The 22,940-nt window shown below is 37.9% G+C and overlaps 1 protein-coding gene across 1 annotated transcript in view; it reads right to left on the bottom strand.

Annotated features, from left to right (window-relative positions):
• The window catches only part of LOC121368869 (carbonic anhydrase 7-like), a 24,410-nt gene extending 18,321 nt beyond the window's left edge, over window positions 1-6,089 (bottom strand). The window contains exons 1-5 of the mRNA XM_041493625.1: window positions 6,026-6,089; window positions 4,154-4,327; window positions 3,249-3,397; window positions 2,531-2,623; window positions 565-628 (exon numbers count right to left, since the gene is read on the bottom strand). Coding sequence (XP_041349559.1) covers window positions 565-628; window positions 2,531-2,623; window positions 3,249-3,397; window positions 4,154-4,327; window positions 6,026-6,089 — 544 coding nt within the window. The remainder of the gene's footprint in view (window positions 1-564; window positions 629-2,530; window positions 2,624-3,248; window positions 3,398-4,153; window positions 4,328-6,025) is intronic.
• Between the last annotated feature and the right edge of the window lie 16,851 nt (window positions 6,090-22,940).

Below are 22,940 nucleotides of genomic sequence, written 5' to 3'. Positions count from 1 at the left end.
CATCAATGTGCTCTAGTGGTGTTGCTATACAAAATAATTTTTAAAAGACGAATTTAAACTGTCCGACTTAAAATCATAGACGTGGCGTAAATTTGAAACAAAATTAAAGGAGCCATATGCGTACAAATATCCAACATGTAAAAATACATACCATGTAAAAATACACACCGTTAAAAAATACATAGTGTGAACATGCATACCATGTAAAAATGCATACCATGTTCATGGTAATATATTTATTTGATATTGTTATAATATTACATGTATCTTTTAGGTAGCTGATTATAATCGGGGAAAGAGAAACAGCTGTTAAAATGTGTCTTGTGTCGTATTCAAAACTCCCGCTATGGTTACTTTCTTCTAGTGTTAATTGAAAAGGCTGTAACGTTAAAACGAATGCAAAACTGCAGAGATAAATGACTAATCTTCATAATGTATTAATTATTTAAACCGTATTGTAGTTTAAAACCTCAGAAATAGACCTTCACATTTGTCCGAATCAAGATTAGTTTACCCTATCTGCCAGATGTTTAACGCTGAAGTAGCTGAATGCATAAGACAAACCTTTGAACTTGATATTCATGAAGTGATTCGTAATCTGGAACATGCCTTTGTTTACTTTACCAACCTAGAAAACAATTGTAAAACATAAGCTCTCACCAAACGTATGCTACTAGTGTATTCATTCCATCGAATAAAACTAGATAAAATATATAAGCTTTTATACAAGGTGAAGACACAAATAAAGATAAATATTGGCCGCGAAACGGGTGGAACGCCATGCTCCCACTCCTACTTTTTGCCGTTATTGTTGCTCAGAAGGCTGTAAATGACATATTTGAGCATCTGGAAGTTTAAGGCTTATCATAGGGGTACGACCCCGAGCACCCGAAAAGGTTCGACTCTTTGGGACCTCTAATTTCCCATTGCTCGGCCATCGTACTGACAGTGCAGGCCTGTATCAATAACGTCTGGAGGGGTGAGGGTGGGGGCACAATCTTTATTGGTGGTGGGGATCCCGATCACAGCCTCGAATGAGGGGGCACAGGCCCTGTTTTTATCTTCATTTATATAGAGTAGGACACAAAAACGTACATTTTCGTGGTGGGCACTTGCCTCCCCTTCCGGACATGCAGTGCCCCCCTCTTTTAATTACATACAACTGGCCCTCATAATTAGCACATATTTAATTTTACGAACTACCTGTACGTCTACTCGCACAGTAAAACATTTCGATTTCTGATAAACCGTTGACTGAACGAAGAAATTATTTCTAAGGAAGGAAGAAAGAAATAGAAAATATTAATGTGCCAATATAATCCACAACTTTTTTTATGCGATCTTTTTGTACATATTTTAAACATTTGTTCTTCTAATGTCATAATATTCATGAATTACTCTCCAAACGCCACTCCCCTCACGCCACCCACTCTCCTGGTAAGCATGTATCACTTAAGGATGGTTCCCATACACTCTGTAACACATCGCAGAACGACCGACGCAAACTGAGACAGATCGAAGTAGACCAAAGAAACATTTATGGCAACACAGTCGTAGATATTGTGTCGCATCCGGACTGGCGATGGATCAAGGAACTTGAAACTTGGGACGGAATCTTTCATCAATGCGTCGACCGAATTTTAAGTTTCCCATGATGCACCGACCAGAGTATGAACTGAACAGGGGCGGGATCTAGCTGAGTCGATAGAGCTCTTGCCTGGGATGCTTTGGTCGCAGAGTTGAACACACGTCAGTGGAGCCACTGATTGCATTTCCCGCGTCCCATCCAGTGCCCCACGACTCGTGGGCCCATTGTGCTATTTCTCGTTCCAGCCAGTACACTAAAACTGGTATATCAAAGGCTGTGGAATGTGCTGTTTTGACTGTGGGGAAAGTGCACATAAAAGATCCCTTGCTGCTAATGGAACAAAACGAAACATAGCGGTTTTCCTCTAAGCAGATGTGCTCTTGTGGTGTCGTTAAATAAAAGAAACCTTTAGTTGAAATCTGTTACAGATTGTTTGAAAACCAGGTTTATCTTTCTAAACTCTCTAAAAAAATCGCAGTGCTGGGTGCACTAAAATGCTTATACAAAATATCAAGGTCAAATGTAAAACTGTGTTTCAGTGTTTCAGTGGTGAGCCAGCTTAGAGCATTCAGTTACAATGTATAAAGTAAATCGATCGACTAAACAATTCCGAACCACTCGAATGGTTTTCAACATATCAGCTTAAGAAAGTTTGTCTCGTACTTCTTTCTTGCATTTTATTCCTGAAATGATGCAATAGGCACAGCACGTAGACTGAAAATTTGAAAATTAACGTTATTCGTTAGCCTATAGCCATAACCATAACTAGATAGGAGTGATATCAAAAAGTTCTGTTTTTTAGTTTAGAATGCCCTCTGTTACTATACCCTCGTTACTATATTACTGACATTCCCCGCCTCTCTTGCCATGTCATCACTTGACAATTACTTACATTCACGGTTATTGATTTCCATGTTAATTGTCGAGATGGGAACGTCTTACCTTGTAAAAGAATGCTAACACAGCAATACCCTTTGGTTTGTGTAGAGCCGAAGCGAAATTGGCGTAATTGTCATTATATAGAACGATGTGCATCTGAAAGAGAAATAACCTTGATTCAGAAATAACCGAGTTCACAGCTAGAACATTCAGTATCTGAAAATAATTACTGCGCCATCTGTTTGAGGGTATTTATTCTACGCCGATTTTCAGCAGCATCATTTCATTCTTCTACAAGGTTTTTTTATCATGATTACCGTACGGACTTCTTTACCCTTCTTGGTAGATATCCAATGGATTGACGAAAAGCTTTCATCATGTTGGATGTCATTGGTGGAGCGTTTTCATGAACTTGAGTCTAGGTACATTTCGTGTTATAAAACAGAATTGGGTCTCTTAGCGTTATAATATTTTTCAAAATACACAACATGGATGACAGACATACACACATAGATAGAAAGAGGGTGTGTGTGTGCGCTCGCGTGCGCGTGCGTGTGCAACTGTGAGAGAGAGAGAGAGAATGAATGAATGAATGAATGTTTAACGACACTCCAGCACGAAAAATACATCGTGTCAAACTACGATACAGTCAAACAAAGAGAGACATAGAGAGAGAAAGATAGAGACAGACAGATACAGACAGACAGACGTAGATGGTGATTATCACAAATGCGACAACGAAGATGATGATGTTGATGATGATTTATTGATGTCGAGGTACCTCCATAGGAAAATAACATTCATCAATAACATGCTCTGAACCTCGGTGATTCTTCAACCCCCAGTGATAGTGAAACTGTATCAGTCTGTAGCGTCCCTCTAGGCCTCCCCCGGTAATGTAAATAGGTCTGCCACTGACGGAAATTTCAACTGTAAACAGAGAATACAATGTTCGTGATAACCTGTGAGTTTTTTTCTACATATATATATTTCAATATCCATACAAGGTTTCTGCCAGAGGGTACGAATGGTCATATTACGTACCCTGAAATCTTGAAAATTAAGGGAGATATGTTTTATTAGTATTAAAAGCATTATAGTAAGGGAACTGCTGTTTAAAATTTGTCAAAGCACATGAAATGCAATGTCCAATTTCAGAACATTTCAAACCCATAACTACCTAGTAGGGTCAGTTATAATCTGTGTTGTTTTCATTACCTACCATCAAATTATGTTCCGACAGAAAGCCTGGCATAGAACACGAAAGGAAGTAACTGGATTACGGGACGTGGAATCGATTAACTGATCATGTTGCATTTTTACTTTTTGTTAGAACTTTGTTGTTACTGTGACTGTGTCATTGTTGCAGGTTGTGGTTGTGTTTTATTTCTGTGTTGTTGTTGTTTTCGGAGAAGCGGAGTGGGGGAAGGTCGACGTTTTTTACTGTTGTTGTTTGTTGCACTGAATTTTGTCCATGGTGTTTGTGTGGTTAGGTTGTATGGGGCGCAAACTCCATGCGTCCGTAATTCATATGCTTATACGTGTACTTAATTAATATTGCATAGATACGCCCAGGTGTAGGGAGACGTATAGATGAAATCTACTCATCCAATTTGCATAGAAAGTGATTTCTGCGAATTACGCAATTACGGATTACGTATATACGTATCCACACTGGCGCCTTACCCGTATATCCGCCAATATTCGCTATAACCATCGACACGCCATTGGTGTTATTCAGTTCGTTTAAGTGGAAGTATGTCAGATCCTCGTCGTGTACCACCTGCTTAGATATAACTTCGATTGGAGACTGATGTTTACCGCCACAAGTCGGGAAGACCAGCGGCCAGTTTTCCGGTCCTACTCAAAAGAGGCAAATGATAAATTAAGAATACAACTAATAGTTCTGTATCCAGCTCACAAAACGTAAACAGATTTTTCTAAACACAGTATATCATAACAGATCCTTAAGAACGATCTGCGAAGCAGTGCGGGGTTGGAGGACACGCTATAATGTGGAGGACAAGCATCTTTTTATTGTCTTTCGTTTTGCCCGAGTCTGCATAATAAAGTAATTCATGTGATTTATGCTTTATATTGTATGGAGCGGAGCGGATAATTTAACATGATCATATACCACTAAGGTTTCGAGCATGTGTCTATCCCGGGTCCTGTCTCTGGATGGCAAGGGGCATGACTCGGGACACATATTGTATGAGCATACAAAGAGAAACCTTAGGTATAATTATTTAACAACAGTCTCAACTAGAAGGATTACTGTATTTACGACTCGTATCTAGAAGAGAAAGAAAAGCCGATATCATCACAAACCTTTCGTATGATTAGTAGCACTAATGTTAAAGTTAAAAGTGTGTTTTGTTTAACGACACCACTAGAGTACATTGGTTAATTTTGACATATAATCTCAGAGAGTAAACCAGCTACATTTTCCATTTGTAGATAGAAGAGCACATACCACGACCTTTGAATTGCAAAATAGCACAGCGGGCCCACAGATGGGGATCGATCCTAGACCGACTGCGCATCAGGCGAGCGCTATACCACTGATCATTGTCCCACCCTTAGCACCGTTGTTTGTTGTGGCAAACAAAATTATACAACTAATTATTTCTAAATATTTAGGAATTTTAATGAATATATTTCAATACGATAATCCGAATAACAATGAACATACTGATGTAAATGATGGTAGTTTGGATAACAGTGATAAAAATTATGACAAAGTGTTGATAACAGTGAGAATAATGATGATAAAGTATTGATAACAGTGAATTAATGATGATAAGAGGTTAATAAGAGTGGTAATAATGATGATAAAGTATTGATAACAGTGAAATAATGATGATAAGAGGTTGATAACAGTGATAATAATGATGTTAAAGTATTGATAACAGTGAAATAATGATGATAAGAGGTTGATAACAGTGATAATAATGATGATAAAGTATTGATAACAGTGAACTAATGACGATAAGAGGTTGATAACAGTGATAATAATGATAATAAAGTACTGATAACAGTGAACTAATGATGATAAGAGGTTGATAAGAGTGGTAATAATGATGATAAAGTATTGATAACAGTTAAATAATGATGATAAGAGGTTGATAACAGTGATAATAATGATGTTAAAGTATTGATAACAGTGAAATAATGATGATAAGAGGTTGATAACAGTGATAATAATGATGATAAAGTATTGATAACAGTGAACTAATGACGATAAGAGGTTGATAACAGTGATAATAATGATAATAAAGTACTGATAACAGTGAACTAATGACGATAAGAGGTTGATAACAGTGATAATAATGATGATAAAGTATTGATAACAGTGAACTAATGACGATAAGAGGTTGATAACAGTGATAATAATGATAATAAAGTACTGATAACAGTGAACTAATGATGATAAGAGGTTGATAAGAGTGGTAATAATGATGATAAAGTATTGATAACAGTTAAATAATGATGATAAGAGGTTGATAACAGTGATAATAATGATGATAAAGTGTACAGTAATAATATCTTACGAACCTAGGTCGGTATCTGAGTATACCCACTTATTTCCTGAAAAAGACAATGTTAAATGAATGTACATAATTATTGTTAAACGTGCATATTGTGTCGCTATCTGTAGACTCTACTGAGCCATTGCGTGTCACATGTTTTCAACAACAACAGAAAAATGGTCTACTTTATTAAACAGCTAACAGTAACTTTCTGGCTGAATGAACACCATATATGCGGAAAACGGAACACGGAAAGTAGAATACGGTATACAAAATGCGGTAAAAATACCGCGTGCGCTATGTACATGATACGGTTTCGATTCGGTATTTTTAGTATGGAGCGATGAGCATTTCCACATTCCGCATTCCGTGTTCCGCATATCGTGTGATTATATCTACAGATAAATGAAAATAGCAGTGAGCGATTAAACACGTATTCCACATTCCGCGTTCCGTAAACCGTGTGTCAGGTAAAAACTGTTTATACATAATTCGTAACGTGTCGCATTGCGCACTCCGCATTCCGCATATCATATGCATATAAGCAGATGCATGAAAATAGCCTAGAGCTATCAAATGCGTATTCCGCATTCCGCGTGCCAGACAAAAACAGCTTTATACGTAATTCGTAGCGTGCCGCCTGGTTACGCATACATCATATCATGGGTTAGATCACATATATACGTATACATATCTGTCAAGTCTTACACTATCTGTGGAGGAGCCGTGTATGGAAAGTCACATATAGAAAGATCAGGAATATTTTACACTATTTGGTGTGTAACGTATGGTGGTGTTTTTTCCGACTTTATACTTTGCCAACAGAGAGTAGGAAAGATATATATGAAAAAAAGGATAGATAAATAGATTCTCTCTCTCTCTCTCTCTCTCTCTCTCTCTCTCTCTCTCTCTCTCTCTCTCTCTCTCTCTCTCTCTCTCTCTCTCTCTCTCTCTCTCTCTCTCTCTCTCTCTCTCTCTCTCTCTCTCTCTCTCTCACGCATTCACTGTATATCTTTGTGTGGTGTTAAGTGGGTATGTACAGGCATATGTGCGGGTGCGTGCGTGTGCTTGTGTAGCTTAAACATACCTGCATGACAATACACTGGTTGACTTAGCCACGACCACAGTGTTACTCCAAACAGCAAAGCAGTTGTTAGCATGATTTGCACATTCAAGGTGCAGAACAGTTACTAAAGATTTGTGCAGTTGTTAACTCTTATATAATATATCAGTTTAGACTGCTCTTGTTCTCAGCAGTGATTAATACCCACAGCTTCAAGGACATTACATTGTGCTACTCATTATTTTCATCACACCTGTTAGCGAAGTGCATATATATTTTTTTGTCTACTGGTTCCAAAGCAGGGTCGGCATTAAATTAAGGGTGGTATGGATGTTTCATAAAAAATCATCAATATTTGTAAGGCTCAATGAAAAAAAATCATTAGTTTATCATCCTGGCCACTTCAAAAATGGCGGCGGGACGTAATTCAGTGGTAAAAACGCTCGTTTGTTTCGCGATCGGTCTAGGATCGATCCCCGATGGTGGCTATGTCTCGTCCCAGCCCGATTATCGGTTTCAATAACACACGTTTTTGTGAGTGTTGTTTAACGAACATAGTCGAATGTATCGATGAAAGGCGTTTGACAGTAACAATATTAATCACTGACGTAGGAAGCGGGGGTGGGGATGGGTATAGCAGCAGCGATGGTATATATACTTGTGCCCCCCCCCCCCCCAACACACACACACATACATGTATGCATATATATAAACCATCACTGCTGCTACACCCCACTCCAATATGTGTGTGTGCGTACCCCACCCACACACACCTTTTGGCACCTTCTTATGCCACTGTTAATATTGATGGTCTATTTTAAATTATTGCAGCTTTAAAATAGGTTACCTTCACTTGAAGCGGAGGTCTCAAAGTTGCATGACCAAAATATTTTGTTCTGGTGAAGTGTAAAGATAATACCTTGAATTACATGCCTACCCCCCCCCCCCCCCCCCCCCCCCCCCCCCCCAAAAAAAAGGAAAAAAGAAAAAAAGGAAAAAAAAAGCGGTAGGCGTAGGCGGTTTTGGCCGTGAGGGTTGTTAGGTTTGTCCGGGGGACTGCCTTTCTCCCCCCCCCCCCCCGGAGCCTTCCCCGGTTTCGGCCACACCGAAGTCCCCAATACGATGGGTGCCCCTAAGTAAAACATATCCCCCTATTAACAAAACCTCCTGTGGCAGAAGTCTAACCTCCTAGTCACCTGCCACCCCTATTTTGAGGGCTAATTAATATATTTAAAAAAAATATATATATATATATTTATATTTAGGACTGCCCGATCTAAATTTGCGTTACAAATAGTTAGTTGTTTGCTGTATATTAAATATTGTTTGGGAAAATAACGCACAAAAGTATTTATTGTAAAGTCCTTTTTCCCTGTTTGTTTAAATATCAAAATTACCCCAGTAATTGTTCTGTCCCAGGTTGGACTACTGGCATCCGGTGGCCGAACTTGGGATAGACATGCTCGAAACCTTCGTGGTATAGGAGCATGTAAATACTTTATTGATTGATTGAAAAAAAAGCAGAAACAGAAACAAACGAAAACAATACCCCAGAACTCCCAAAAACTAAAACAAATAAAAAACAATAAACAACAACAAAATCCAAATAATTTCATTTACTACTATTATTAAAAGGTTAAGATGTGCCGCAAATTTTTTTTTTGAAAAAGGAGCGTGCTGGGGTGCGGAAACGTCGCCATAGAAACGTTGACGGTACGTCAACAATGCTTTTCAATAATCAATATGCTTAGTGATGTCAAAGCGCTACTTTTTTTTTTCTCTGAAAAAAAACGCTGTTTCACATTTATAATCATTTATTTATCTTAAATGTGGATAAACGTAAAATATATGTGCGTGGTCCCACTGGATCTACTACTACCTAATGACGGCAGCTAACTTCTGTGATATTGTTGTCTACGAATGTAGAGTGGATACCAAAACAGATGTAAGAGTTAATGTTTGATTGTTTGTTTGTTTGTTTGCCACCGACTAACCGTGTGAGAAAAACGCGCGGACGTCTACTCACCCCTCCCACGGACGCCCTGTGCTACGTCTGTGAGGAAAACGCGCGGACATGTACTCACCCCTCCCACGGCCCTGTGCTACTTCTGTGAGGAAAACGCACGGACGTGTACTCACCCCTCCCACGGACGCCCTGTGCTACTTCTGTGAGGAAAACGCGCGGACGTGTACTCACCCCTCCCACGGACGCCCTGTGCTACGTCTGTGAGGAAAACGCGCGGACGTGTACTCACCCCTCCCACGGACGCCCTGTGCTACTTCTGTGAGGAAAACGCGCGGACGTGTACTCACCCCTACCACGGACGCCCTGTGCTACTTCTGTGAGGAAAACGCGCGGACGTGTGCTCACCCCTCCCACGGACGCCCTGTGCTACTTCTGTGAGGAAAACGCGCGGACGTGTGCTCACCCCTCCCACGGACGCCCTGTGCTACTTCTGTGAGGAAAACGCGCGGACGTGTGCTCACCCCTCCCACGGACGCCCTGTGCTACTTCTGTGAGGAAAACGCGCGAACGTGTGCTCACCCCTCCCACGGACGCCCTGTGCTACTTCTGTGAGGAAAACGCGCGGACGTGTACTCACCCCCTCCCACGGACGCCCTGTGCTACTTCTGTGAGGAAAACGCGCGGACGTGTGCTCACCCCTCCTACGGACGCCCTGTGCTACTTCTGTGAGGAAAACGCGCGGATTTGTGTTTTGTTTCCACTCAAACTGTTGTGCATGATAAGACAGAGACATTTAACACATTCACAAATGGAGAGAACTGCTGTCCTCTAGTATAAGATGACAAGACAAGACAAGACAAGACAAGACAAGACAAGAGAAGAATTTATTTACACTCGGGCCGTTGCACAACGGCATAGGAGGAATATATACATATACAATTTGTAACATTCACATGACAAGATGGTTGATAATGAACATATACAAAGACCAATAAATAGAATTCTATAAGAACAATATGTATAACACAAACTCTAAATGCATTAGATACATGTACATATTTAAGAACATCGAACACAAACCACAAGTTGGTGTTCATATAAATATAATCTGGATATACATCATGTGTGGCCAAGTACTTATAAGCAAACATGTCATCGTAATAATAGTTATATATTTTTGTTTTGTTTGGTTAGGGACGTTTAAAGTTACTAATAATTACTTTTATAAAATATGCCAATTTCTTTAATATTCCGATTCGCTTACTGTTCATTAATTCTTTAAATTTATAAGTACTTGGTCGTTTATAGTAATATAAATGTATATACTGGACCCTTAAGTCATGAACAAAATTACAAACAAAAAGATAATGAAACTCATCGCCAATATCATTGACGTCGCATAGTGTACAAAGTCTTTCATCTATAGGCGTGTTATTCCAACGACCAGTTTCAACGGGTAAAGAATGGTTAGACGTTCTAAATTTTATGATAACTGACCATAGCTTTTCAGGAAGTATACTAAAATAATTTTCAAGAAATAAGTTTTCTTTATATAGCTCGTAACCTTTCCCTCTCGATGATTGTGATAAGTTATTTCTCCATATTTGTAAATATTGATCCTGTTGCCTTTGTTTGATTTGTTGCGAGAGACAGTTTACTGATATGAACGATTGAGATATCCATACATTGCTCATTCCTAAGTTATCCAAAATGTTTTTGATAGCGGTGATCCAATTACACTGGTCTACAAAAATATTTTAGTTTTTTCTTGCATGGACTTTGTAAACTGGTTTAGGCTAATCTTGGGCTGCTGAATCCAAATCTGAGCTCAGATTTGCTCTATTACATCAAGTTTTTGTGCTATCTGTATGCTCTATATTCATGGAGTTTTACGAAAGTTGACCATCCAGTCCGGCAGTTTTTGGGGGATAAAACAGCAACAGCTTGATTATTCTACCCAAAACTACTTCATTTATGACCTTATTATATTTTGTTCACCAATGTTCTAAGTCTTTGTTCATGTGGTGAAGTTGTTTTTATTATTTATTTATTTATTTATTTATTTAAGTATTTATTTATGTATTTATTTATTTATTTATTTATTTGTTATAGTGTTCTAATGTTGTTTTCTTTTGTTTTTATTATATGATTTACAGATGTGAAGATTACCTAATTAGCTGTTAAGACTACCTTTCTGTGACTACGATTCTCACTGGGCGGCACAGCTGACTCAGTGTAGTTGTTTATACCAGTACCTGGTACCTTACACTGGAAGCTAGCTATGTTTACACCTTCACAGAGAAGAAAGTGCTGTAACGACCCAGATATTTTCTGCTATATCTGTGGATGCTTCACTTTAGCACCTCAAAGGCGTAACACCACTACATTCGTCAAGAGAGTGTACCGTGCCTACTTTAAAGTACCGCTTGGAGACCAAGACAAAAACTGGGCCTCTCATAAAGTATGCACGACTGGTGTCGAAACTCTGAGAGCATGGTCTCAAGGAAAGAATGCTAAGCTCAAATTTGGTGTGCCGATGGTTTGGAGACAACCAAAAAACTATTTAGATGACTGCTACTTCTGCTTTGTAAATGTCAAAGGATTCATTAAGAAAAACAAGCAATACATGAAATACCCTAGCATACCATCTGCTATAAGGCCAGTTTCTCATTGTGACGAAATACCTGTACCTGTTTTTACCGAGCTCGCAGAGATTGACGAGGAAGCACCTACTTCATCCACATCTTTATCCGATGATGATGATGGAAAAGCAGATGCAGAGTACAAGCCATCGAATTCGTCTCTTGATCAACCTTCTCTGTTTAGTCAGCCTGAATTGAATGATCTGATCCGAGATTTGAATTTGCCAAACCAATCTGCTGAGTTATTGGCTTCCAGACTGAAAGAGAAAAACCTTCTCGAACCTTGCACAAGTGTTTCATTTTATCGCAACAGAGAGGCAGAACTGAGGAAGTACTTCCATTCTGATGGTCAGCTTGTATACTGCAATGGTGTTGAAGGGCTTCTTCTCGCTATGGGATTGCCTGCGTATCATTCACGTGAGTGGAGACTCTTTATTGACAGTTCAAAAAGAAGTTTGAAATGTTTTTTACTTTACAACAGGAACATCTATGGATCCATCCCTATAGGATACTCAGTGACCCTGAAGGAAGAGTATGCAAACATCAAAGTTGTACTTGATCGATTGAAGTACCACGATCATGAATGGTTGATCTGTGTGGATTTGAAAATGATTAACTTCCTTTTGGGGCAACAAGGAGGATACACCAAATATCCTTGTTTCCTATGCTACTGGGACAGTAGGGCTAATGATGAGCACTGGGTGAGAAAGGAATGGCCAGGAAGGAATAGTCTGATACCTGGTGACAAGAACATCATTAATGAACCACTGGTTGATCGGGAAAATATCATCCTTCCACCACTGCATATTAAGCTCGGTCTAATGAAGCAGTTTGTGAAAGCTCTTGATCACTCTGGATACTGCTTTAGCTACATATGTTCTACCTTTCCGAGTCTTAGCACCGAAAAGAAAAAAGCAGGCATATTTGATGGACCTCACATCAGAACAGGGACACACACTTTATTACGACAATGACTGCAGTCGAAGCTCGAGCATGGAATGCATTCACTAATGTGGTGCAGAATTTTCTCGGGAACAAGAAAGATGACAACTACCAAGAGATTGTGGAGGAACTGCTCCTTATTCTGCAAGCATTGGGGTGCAGAATGAGCACCAAGGTGCACACTACCTGCATAGTCACTTGAGCGAGTTTCCAGATAACCTTGGAGATGTAAGCGACGAACAGGGCGAACGGTTCCATCATGACCTTAAAGTGATGGAAGAACGCTATCAAGGTCGTTGGGACTCACATATGATGGCAGATTACTGCTGGAGTTTGATGAGGGATGTCCCAGATGCTGTTCATAAAAGAACGTCCACAAAGAGGAAGTTTACTATGTTGTAATACGATTACACCTGTGCCTTTCAATGACCGGATATGGATACTTGCTGCATTTTGAATGTTGTGAAAAGTCTCAAAACTCATGTGTATGAATATGTGAGAAAATGATGTGCAATAAATGATTAAATATTGTACTTGAATTAGGTACCTTTTACTGTGAACATTTCTGCATCTATCAATCCTTTAATGCAACATAATTTAAAATCTGATGTGATAGGCAAACACTAATGACAGATTTGGATTCAGCACACAAAAGTTAGCTAGAATCCGTTGGAATACCTTATGCAAGAAAAATTGTGTTGACCAGTGTTATAGTTGATTCCGTTAGTAAAATGATTGTTTAACATAGCTTTGTATAATAACAAAGAGAGTTTTGATTCTTTTCCTGATAAAAGCCGTTCCCAATAGCATATCATTCTCCTATGTATGAGTAATTCAACTGGCATTCGTCCTAGCTCTCCATATAACATAAAACATGGTGTTGATTTCTTAACAGGTAAAATATGTCTAAAGAAGTTGATTTGTACAGAGTTAAATATATCATTTTTCTCTGGCCCCCAAATTTCGCAGCCATATAATAAGATTGGCAGAACCATCGAGTCGAACATTTTAAGTTTGCATTCAGTTGATAGATGGTATTCCTTTGATTTCGCTAGTACAAAGTACATAGCCTTGGTAGCCTGTTGATTAAGTCTGCTCTTGGTAGTTCGGAAGTTATTTAATTTACTAAAAGTAATTCCTAAATATTTGTATTCTTTAATATTTTGTAAAATAGTGCTTCCAATCTTAAAAATATGTTTATAGTCTTTAGCAGTTCCGTTAAAAATCAGAATTTTTGTTTTGTTACTATTAATTTTAAGTTTCCAATCATTGCAATACTGGTAAAACGTATTTAAAGTTTAAAGCTGCACTTGTTGCTAATAAGGCCGTATCATCTGCATATAACAAACAAAGGATGTGCATAGCAATGTCTACCGGGTTTTCTTGATTATCTGTTTTAATTCGGATTCCTTCGCATCCCTGGTTGGATAAATAATCTTCTAAATCGTTGAGATACAAGGAGAACAGAAGAGGGGATAAATTTTCGCCTTGGCGGATACCGTTGTTGCAAGGGAATAAAGCTGTTTGCTGATTATTTACGGAAATTAATGATTTTAGACCTTGATACATCTGGTAGATAATTCTGAAAAATTTACCGGTTATGTTATTTTGTAACAACGTATGCCAAAGTTGAGTTCTTGGTACCATATCGAAAGCTTTCTGAAAATCAATAAATGCACAGTATAATTTCTTTTTTCTTTTTTTCAAGAAATCGATCAAGTTATGTAATGTGAATATGTGGTCTGTAGTTGAATAGCCTTTACGAAATGCAGTCTGTGCCTCACTAATCATATTGTTTTCCTCAATAAATAAGTTTAACCGGTTATTAAGTAAAGTTGTGAATAGCTTAGAACAAACACATGCTATAGTGGGGGAGGGTTGGGGTAAGAAGCAGATATTTAATTATTCACTATAGGTATTTTACGTCTTCTAGTATATATATATATATATATACATACACACATATATATATATATATATATATATATATATACACACACACACACACATACATATATATATATATATATATATATATATATATATACATACACAGACACATATATATACATACACACCCACACACAGGCACACACACACACACACACACACACACACACACACACACACACACACACACACACACACACACATATATATATATATATATATATATATATATATATATATATATATATATATATATATATATATTTATATATATATATATATATATTGCAGCATAGTTGCGTTATTTTTGAAATCGCATGCAAAGGAATCTCGATACCTTGCCTTGGGTAGAGCGTAATATTACCTAAAATATTTGTTTTGTTTAACAACACCACTAGAGCACATTGTTTATTAATTATCGGCTATTAGATGTCAAACATTTGGTAATTTTGACATTTTGTCTTAGAGAGGAAACCCGCTACATGCTTCCATTAGTGGCAAGGAATCTTTTATATGCGCTTTCCCACAGACAGGATAGCTCATACCACGGCCTTCGATATACCAGTCGTAGTGCTCTGTCTGGAATGAAAAATAGGCCAGTGGGGATCGATCCTACACAGACTGCGCATCAGGCGAGTGGTTTACCACTGGAGGACGTAATATAATCTATGCTATAACTTCAAGATTTCAATTATTTGGTGGCAATGTAACATATATGAACCTGAAAAGCAGGATGTGTCAACAAAATTAAAACATAATTTCACAAACTTTACAATTTTTGCTAACACTTCCTGACTGAAGGTGATAAATGGGTTACGCTGTCATAAAATAATGTACCCCTCTTCAGAGATGGAAGCAGTGCCGCTATCCTCCTCCCCCCTTCTACCTCCCCTATTTCCAGTTTCCACGTAAACGTTTTATACTGATAACATACATTTTTCAAAAGGTGGCGAATCATGTGTTTTTATGACAACCCGGATCTGGTGTCTTCTGACATAAACTGACAACTTCACTGAAACTGTTGTTTCTACAGTGCAACCTAATATAATGTACACGTCACAAGGTACATGTATGGTGTACAGTTTTGTACAGTTTTGTCAGATGGATGTGTACATGCTCAGCTATATATGTAGAGACAACATGGATATTCAGAGTACCTCAACTCCTTTATTCCATTAAAACAGATGCACTTGACTGACCCCTAGATTATGAAGACCTTAATAGGCACATCAAAGAAATATTAGTATTAAAAAATACAATGTCTGAGGAAGGAAAAATCAACATGACTGCACATGTCTGAAGTAATGACTTAATGTCCTGCACATCACTATTGGAGGGAAATCATATATGCTGAGTGTGGGTATCTTCATGTTACCAGATGCATGAATTTCAAATCCATCAGCTATGCTGATTTTCAAACTGGACCATCAAAACCATTGGCAGCCACCAATATTCCTGACTATATTTTATGTACACCCTACTGTAGTTGAAGGTTTTAAATATTTGTGATATCTGAAATCATAATGCAGCTTTCATATATTTATATTTCATTCATTACCAAAAAAAACCCTATTTTTAAATGACATAATTACCCGAACATCTATTTTATTGCATTATTTTCTAATCTAGATCAATACAACATGTATATTGGATGTATCCCTACAATCTATAATCCAGCATATTATTTAGTAATTGACATTGGATAATACAGCTTTAACAATAAAATAAACTTACACCATGGTAGATAATCAAATCTGGAAAAAGTGGTTCTAAATCTAGTATACACTTCAAATGCACTTCATGGGAGCAAACTAAGTGATTATTAAAAAAAAACTTGATCTGGAGACCTAAATATATGTTTAACAAGCTTATTGTTATGTATAAGTGATAATAGAAGGCACAATAGTGATCAAATATTTAATTATGGCTTTACTAAAGTTTTTCTTCAAAATATTTATTTTTTTGTTGCATAAAACTACAAATTTATCTAAAATATGACTTAGCACCCTATAAATATGTCAAAAAAACAATAAAAATCAAGGTCTTTAAAATGTTAAGCTTTCAGAATTACATGAAACATTAACTATGTTTATGGAAATTAAAGACATTAACCCAATATTATTATGTTTTTTAATGAGTTTATTGCCCCCAGATCAGTCGACAGTGTCAAGGTTGGGGAGCCTTGAATCATTGCCTTACAAAGATACATGTATATATTCATACCTTCTAGTTACATACATTTGAATTTGTTTAAAAACAATACATAAATATGAATACAATAATGGTTTTGATCTGAGGGGGACAGGGGAGAGAGAATGGACAGATGAAATGAATGGGGGAAAAAAAAGGAAAGATAAACAGAAACTAAAATAGAGAGAAAGAAGCATGTATTATTTACTCGTATTGTAGATTAAGATTGGTTTTCTGGTTCTACTGAAACCCAATATTGGCACAAGATATATTACCATATTTAAGAGCAGTTGTATATGGTAAATCAAACAAAATGTAAATTTAAAAAAAATCAAATCTTTGTAGTATGGATTAAATGCTAAAATTATACTTTTCCTCATTTCTAACGTTTATTCAAACTCCATTCAGAGCCATGTACAGTAATTATTGTCAAAGTCAAGGTCATTGTGAACTTGCATGGCCGAGTGACCGCTGATTAATCAAATAGTATAGTTTAATTTAATTAAATGACAAAAATCGTAATATTTTTTTATAATGCACTGAATATGTGCTATAGATATGACTATACCAAATGAAATCCCATAGGCGACCATGTTAACGTTTGTGTTTAAAAACACTATATGCAATATATCAACCAAACTACTTCAAAATATTAACTGAAGAAAATGGTACCTTTCATGGCTAATTTTCAGTATAACCAGATGTTTTTACAACACCGCTAGTTTCGCACAAAATTTGAGTACTTTTATACAGGTACCCCATACATGTTCCAAGCGCAAGGCTACTTGACACAGTGGTACTAGATGAAATAAAATTACATAACTTTTCGCCCAGATGAAACTATTTTTTTTATAACCAACACACTCACATTTATAACCAATCACAGGGCTTGTGATGTTAAATTCTCTATCAAAAGATGCGTGACTAAATGTTTATAATATGTGTACAATACATGTGCAAAAATATATGGACATGTTGTTATTATATTATTGATTCACGTTTCTATTTCTCGTTCACGCCAGTGCACCACGACTGGTATATCAAAGGCCGTGGTATGTGCTATCCTGTCTATGGGATGGCGCTTATAAAATTTCTCTTGCTACTAATCGAAAAATGTAGCGGGTTTCCTCTCTATGACTGTGCCAAAATCAATGTGCTCTAGTGGTGTCGTTAAACAAAACAACCAAACGTCTTCTCCAATGCAATTGATTCACTTTGGCGTTTCCAGAAAGCTGTGTTGTTGTTGTTTATGTTTATGTTGTTGTAACATGTTGTTGTTATGGAAAAAAATAATAATTTGTAAGCGCGTGTGTGCAGGGAGGGGTAATCGCACGGACGCAATGCATGCGAGATTTCCGTAAATATTTGTACTGAACTACACATACCAAAAAGGGCTTTTATGTCCAGTTTCTCACTGGCAGGACAGCATATACCACAGCCTTTGACAAGTACTAGTCGTTTGGCGCGTCCACCGACGTATTTACAACACTTTATAATCTAAACGTCTGGCCTATATTCCCGAAGTGTAAAATTCGTTTAATGTGTCTCACGTACAAACGACTGAAGCAAGCGTCTGCGAAAAACGACTGGCTGAGCTACCACTGGCCTAGATTCCGTTTAGTGCAGACAGACGCTAGGTAACGTTCTTGATTAATAGTAAAGTACTGAATACGGCCTTCGTTAACAGAATGCAAACACTTTATTATTATTATTATTCCCCCACGTGTCAGTGCGGTGACATGGACCAACGTCATTACATTACAAGAGCGTGTTACACAAATCATCGTAAGTTTACGTTCACGGTTAACAGAATATTTTACATAATACAGGAAAAACTAAGAATATATCGTGTGTTAAAGAAATATTATTGTGTTGAGCGCTATGTGTTCATTTTAATGTCAGACCGATATAGGAGTGACTTTGCGAAATTTCGACGTGGTGTTGCTCTTACTGGCATCGGTTAACAACACCACTAGAGCACATAGATTTATTCATCATAGGCTATTGGATGTCAAACATTTGGTAAGTTTGGCATATAGTCTTAAAGAGGAAACCCGCTGCATTTTCCTAATATTAGCAAGGAAATTTTTATATGCACCATCCCATAGACAGGATAGCACATACCATGTTCTTTGGTACGCCAGTCGTGCTGTATTGGCTGGAACGACAAGTAGCCGAATGAGCCCATCGACGGGGATCAATGGACTCGGGCGAGCGCTTTACCACGTAGCTACGTCCCGGCCCCCTATTCGGTTAGAGACCGGCCAATATGAGAATCTATCGGCGGATCAACGATTCTGTCCTATATGTGATATGTGTTGTTGTTATTGTTGAAATTAATATTTATATAAACTGTCCGTTATATGAGGATCTTCGTTTTAATTTGTTCCAACATGCTCAGTTATATTGTCAAAAAAAGAAGAAAAAAGGTTGTTATCTGATTTAACAAACTTATGTGTTTTAATGTCAGAGCCTAACCTTGTATTTGTAACAGCCAAAACCTGTTTTTATATTTCTTTTTTTTATATACACAAGTGATTTATCATTATTATTTTAATTGTATATACTTGTATACTTTAAATATACTGTCTCTCATAATTCCATAAGGAATGTAATACGTACGTTTATGTATTATTATCATTTTGTTGTTGTTTGTCACGGGGATCCTATAATACCCGTAACTGAATGAAATACGATTATCCAAATATCTCTCCTAACTGTATATCTATTAGATCTCTCTGTAACGGGCAGTTCAAAACCCGCGTGGCTCGTCTAGGTATGATCAGAGATAAGATCTTATATAAAGTATATGTAATATAGCACATTTAGTTCACTAGAAAACACAACAAAAACACAATACACTTTGGAATCTGTATTAATACTACGCTGACAAATGTACTGCCGCAGTAGTTAATTAACAACAACAAAATAATAACAACCCAGAACTAATCACTTAATTAGTTAATCTCTAGGTGTCTAGTTTACACAATATGCTAATCACTTCACCGTGACACAACACCCACCCGTGTAATAATTGAGAAACGCTTCCAGGGGAACTTAATTAATAAAGGAATTACAACTCTATTCCTAACTGGTTAATTTTTAATTAACCCTTAACTACTCATTCAATAACCTTGTAATACAGACTTAATACTGGTACCTATCACAATAAAGACAATAACCTACAGTTTGCCTAGGTCCTCTAGGATGACTGGCTAAGCTTTAATAATTAGAACAGTGAAGCCTACAATTTACTTCGTCAGTTTACCGGAAACACTGTCGAAATAATATTGGTATAATACAGTATTAAAATATTTAAAGTCACATCAATCACATCAAGGTTATACAACAGAGCAGAAATAATATTTACCAAGTCCAAACGGACGCGTTCCCTGGAAGCCTTCCAATATGTTTCTCCCTCATATCTCTAAAACCCTAGCTATTTATTATAAATCCCAGACTGGTCCGGAGACAGTACGCGGAACCGAATCTTATGATGTGTATATTTCCACAGCGACCAAGCGGTATTTTTTCTTACAAGCCTAGATTGGTCGTCGCCTAGTTCGCCAGCAATACCCCGATCGTACCGAACTAGCGGAGGTATTACGTAACAAAGTGCCCACCTGGGCTTAAGTGCATATTGGAACTGCACACGGCCCTCTAAAACAATTAATATCGCCACAGGCGAAAAGAATTTAAGAGCATGTTCCGTCACATTGTTGTTGTTGTTGTTGTTTTATATTAATGATATACATAAGGTGAGACGTTAGTAACTTATCTGTCTGTCTCATCGTATCTGAGGAAAGTAATTAATTGCTCCCCTAACTTAGATTATGGGGAGCCATTTAAAGTACTGTCATATTGAACATTGATATTTAATTCTTTTGTAGTACTTTTTTTAATTCATGCAAAAGGGTAGTTAAAAACGGTCTGATACCGCGTTAGAACACGATAAGAAATATTGTTACGTATACAAGTGTTCAAATAGTGTGGCGCCGGTCGGACTGCTGGTGCTCCCTAGCACCTGCCAGTGATGGTGGTCCCACTTCCAACCCACCCCACCCCATTCCTGTCCTGGACGGAGGAGCATGGGCTACAACAGCTTGCTCTGTTTGTGCACGTTAAACACACTGACCTAACCTGAACGTGGCGCACCTCGACTTGTTCCAGGGGCGGGGATCGATCCTGAACCTACCGCGCATCAGACGGGCACTTTACCACTGGGAACGTCCCATTTTATAAGTCTTAGCACAGTGGTAAAGCGCTCACTTGATGCGCGGTCGGTCTAGAATCGATCCCAATCGGTGAGCCCATTGAGCTATTTTTCGCTCCAACCAGTGCACCACGACTGGTATATCAAAGGCTGTGGTATATGCTGTCATGTCAATGGCATGGTACAACACTCGATAATTGATCAGTGATGTGCCGTACTGCTTAGTTTTAAGATATCTGTCACTGCTTGATTGCTTTCCTCGAATAATTGAAAGTTCGTAATCGCTGGCATCTTCCTTTTTAAAGATTCATATAGGCCGAAAATGCATTAATTTCAATTAGAGCGTCTTGACTGGATGTGTGCGATGCGTGCGTCTTAAAACATGCGGCCAGTCGCAATGAAATGATCGTATATGCCCAAAACGCAAGCCGCAGACGCATCAGTCGGACAGCATGCACGCGCCACATCTGTATGAGCCTTTAGTGTGATAAAAAGGGAACATATTATAATGTCACAAAGTTCGGCCTGAGGGATCGATTCAGTGACACGGGTATCGCCGTTTTCATTCATGAATTGTTCCATGCGTTTCTTCACACGTTGTTTTGCGCTTGGTGTTTTTTTAAAATTGTTTACAAATGTGTAAATTTCGGAAAGATCGTATTGATTTGCTTATTTGTACTTGTTTCTTCATCAAACAAGTCATCTTTAATGAGTGCATCGTAAACACCAGCCGGGAGATCAAGCTCTACTACAATGGGTAGACTAAAGACTCATATAGACTGGATGCGGCGCGTGCGTGCGGTACGACTGTTGCGTTTGGCTGTCTTCGGCTTACGTTTTGGGCCTATACACCATATACGATTATTTCATAGCGGTTGGCCGCATGCGTTTTGCAGACGCACGCATCGCACGCATCCAATCTAGACATTCTTGTTGAAACTAATGTATTTCGATTAGTGTTTACCAGACGGCACGAACGTGCCGTATCCAATCTATATAACCCTTTATTGTTTCATTCATTGTGTCCGGCCATCGGACATAAAGCTGATAGGTACTGGGTTCCCAGCCCGGTACCGGCTCCCACCCGGAGCGAGTTTTAATGACTCAATTGGTAGGCGTAAGACCACTACACCCTCTATTTTTTTCACTACAGGACAGCGCGATTGAACCTTGATTGGATATAACCACGAAAATAAGATTAAATGAAATGAAATAGACGATACCGCATTTTGTCAGTGTATGTTCTTATATTAATCATTGTTTATGTCCCAAAAGGTTTAAATATGGAAATGAATCTTCCCTTCTTTTTTTTTTTTTTTTTTGCCATCGATTTTTACATAGTCGTTGACTCATATTTCGATTATTATATCTGTACTAGAAGTCGCCATAGCAAATCAATGTGCTCTAGCATAAATATATATTTGTGAAATCTTTTGCATCATTTTTCTTTTTGTATATAATTCATTTCCTTACACTGGTTATCCTTGAATGTAAACATGTAGTTTATATTTACGGCTATGTAATATAGGTCGCCATGTATATTGTATGAATATAGAAAAGGGCCTCGGAAGTTGTCAAACTTGTGCCCAATTCTTTTGTTCTTTGTACAATAAAATATGTCTGCAATCAATCAGTTAAAAACTTCACAATCCAAAATTTGAATAAAGTCAATGAGTGTTGAAAGCAGGTATTTTTCAGGAATAAATATTGTAATGGCAATGTTTACACTCCATTTGAAGCCCATCACAGCCCACGTGACCCGATCCATAACACATGCAGAGAACCATTGAGGCAAAACGGTTTTGCACGTGCCACTGGTCACGTGACTACAATAGCACACGTGTTTTCATCGTTACTTGCTCACAGTAGTCTGACACAACGAAAAAACACATTAAAACGATATTTGGTACAACCTGTTTCGATGCCAAGCCTCAAAAATGTGCAGCGTCAATGTGCCGTCGGCATGTTGCACGC

This window comes from Gigantopelta aegis, chromosome 3 (genome assembly GCF_016097555.1).
Source record: "Gigantopelta aegis isolate Gae_Host chromosome 3, Gae_host_genome, whole genome shotgun sequence".
NCBI lineage: Eukaryota > Metazoa > Mollusca > Gastropoda > Neomphalida > Peltospiridae > Gigantopelta > Gigantopelta aegis.
The sequence above is the reverse complement of the archived record's forward strand: the minus strand, read 5'-3'. Positions and strand labels throughout refer to the sequence as shown.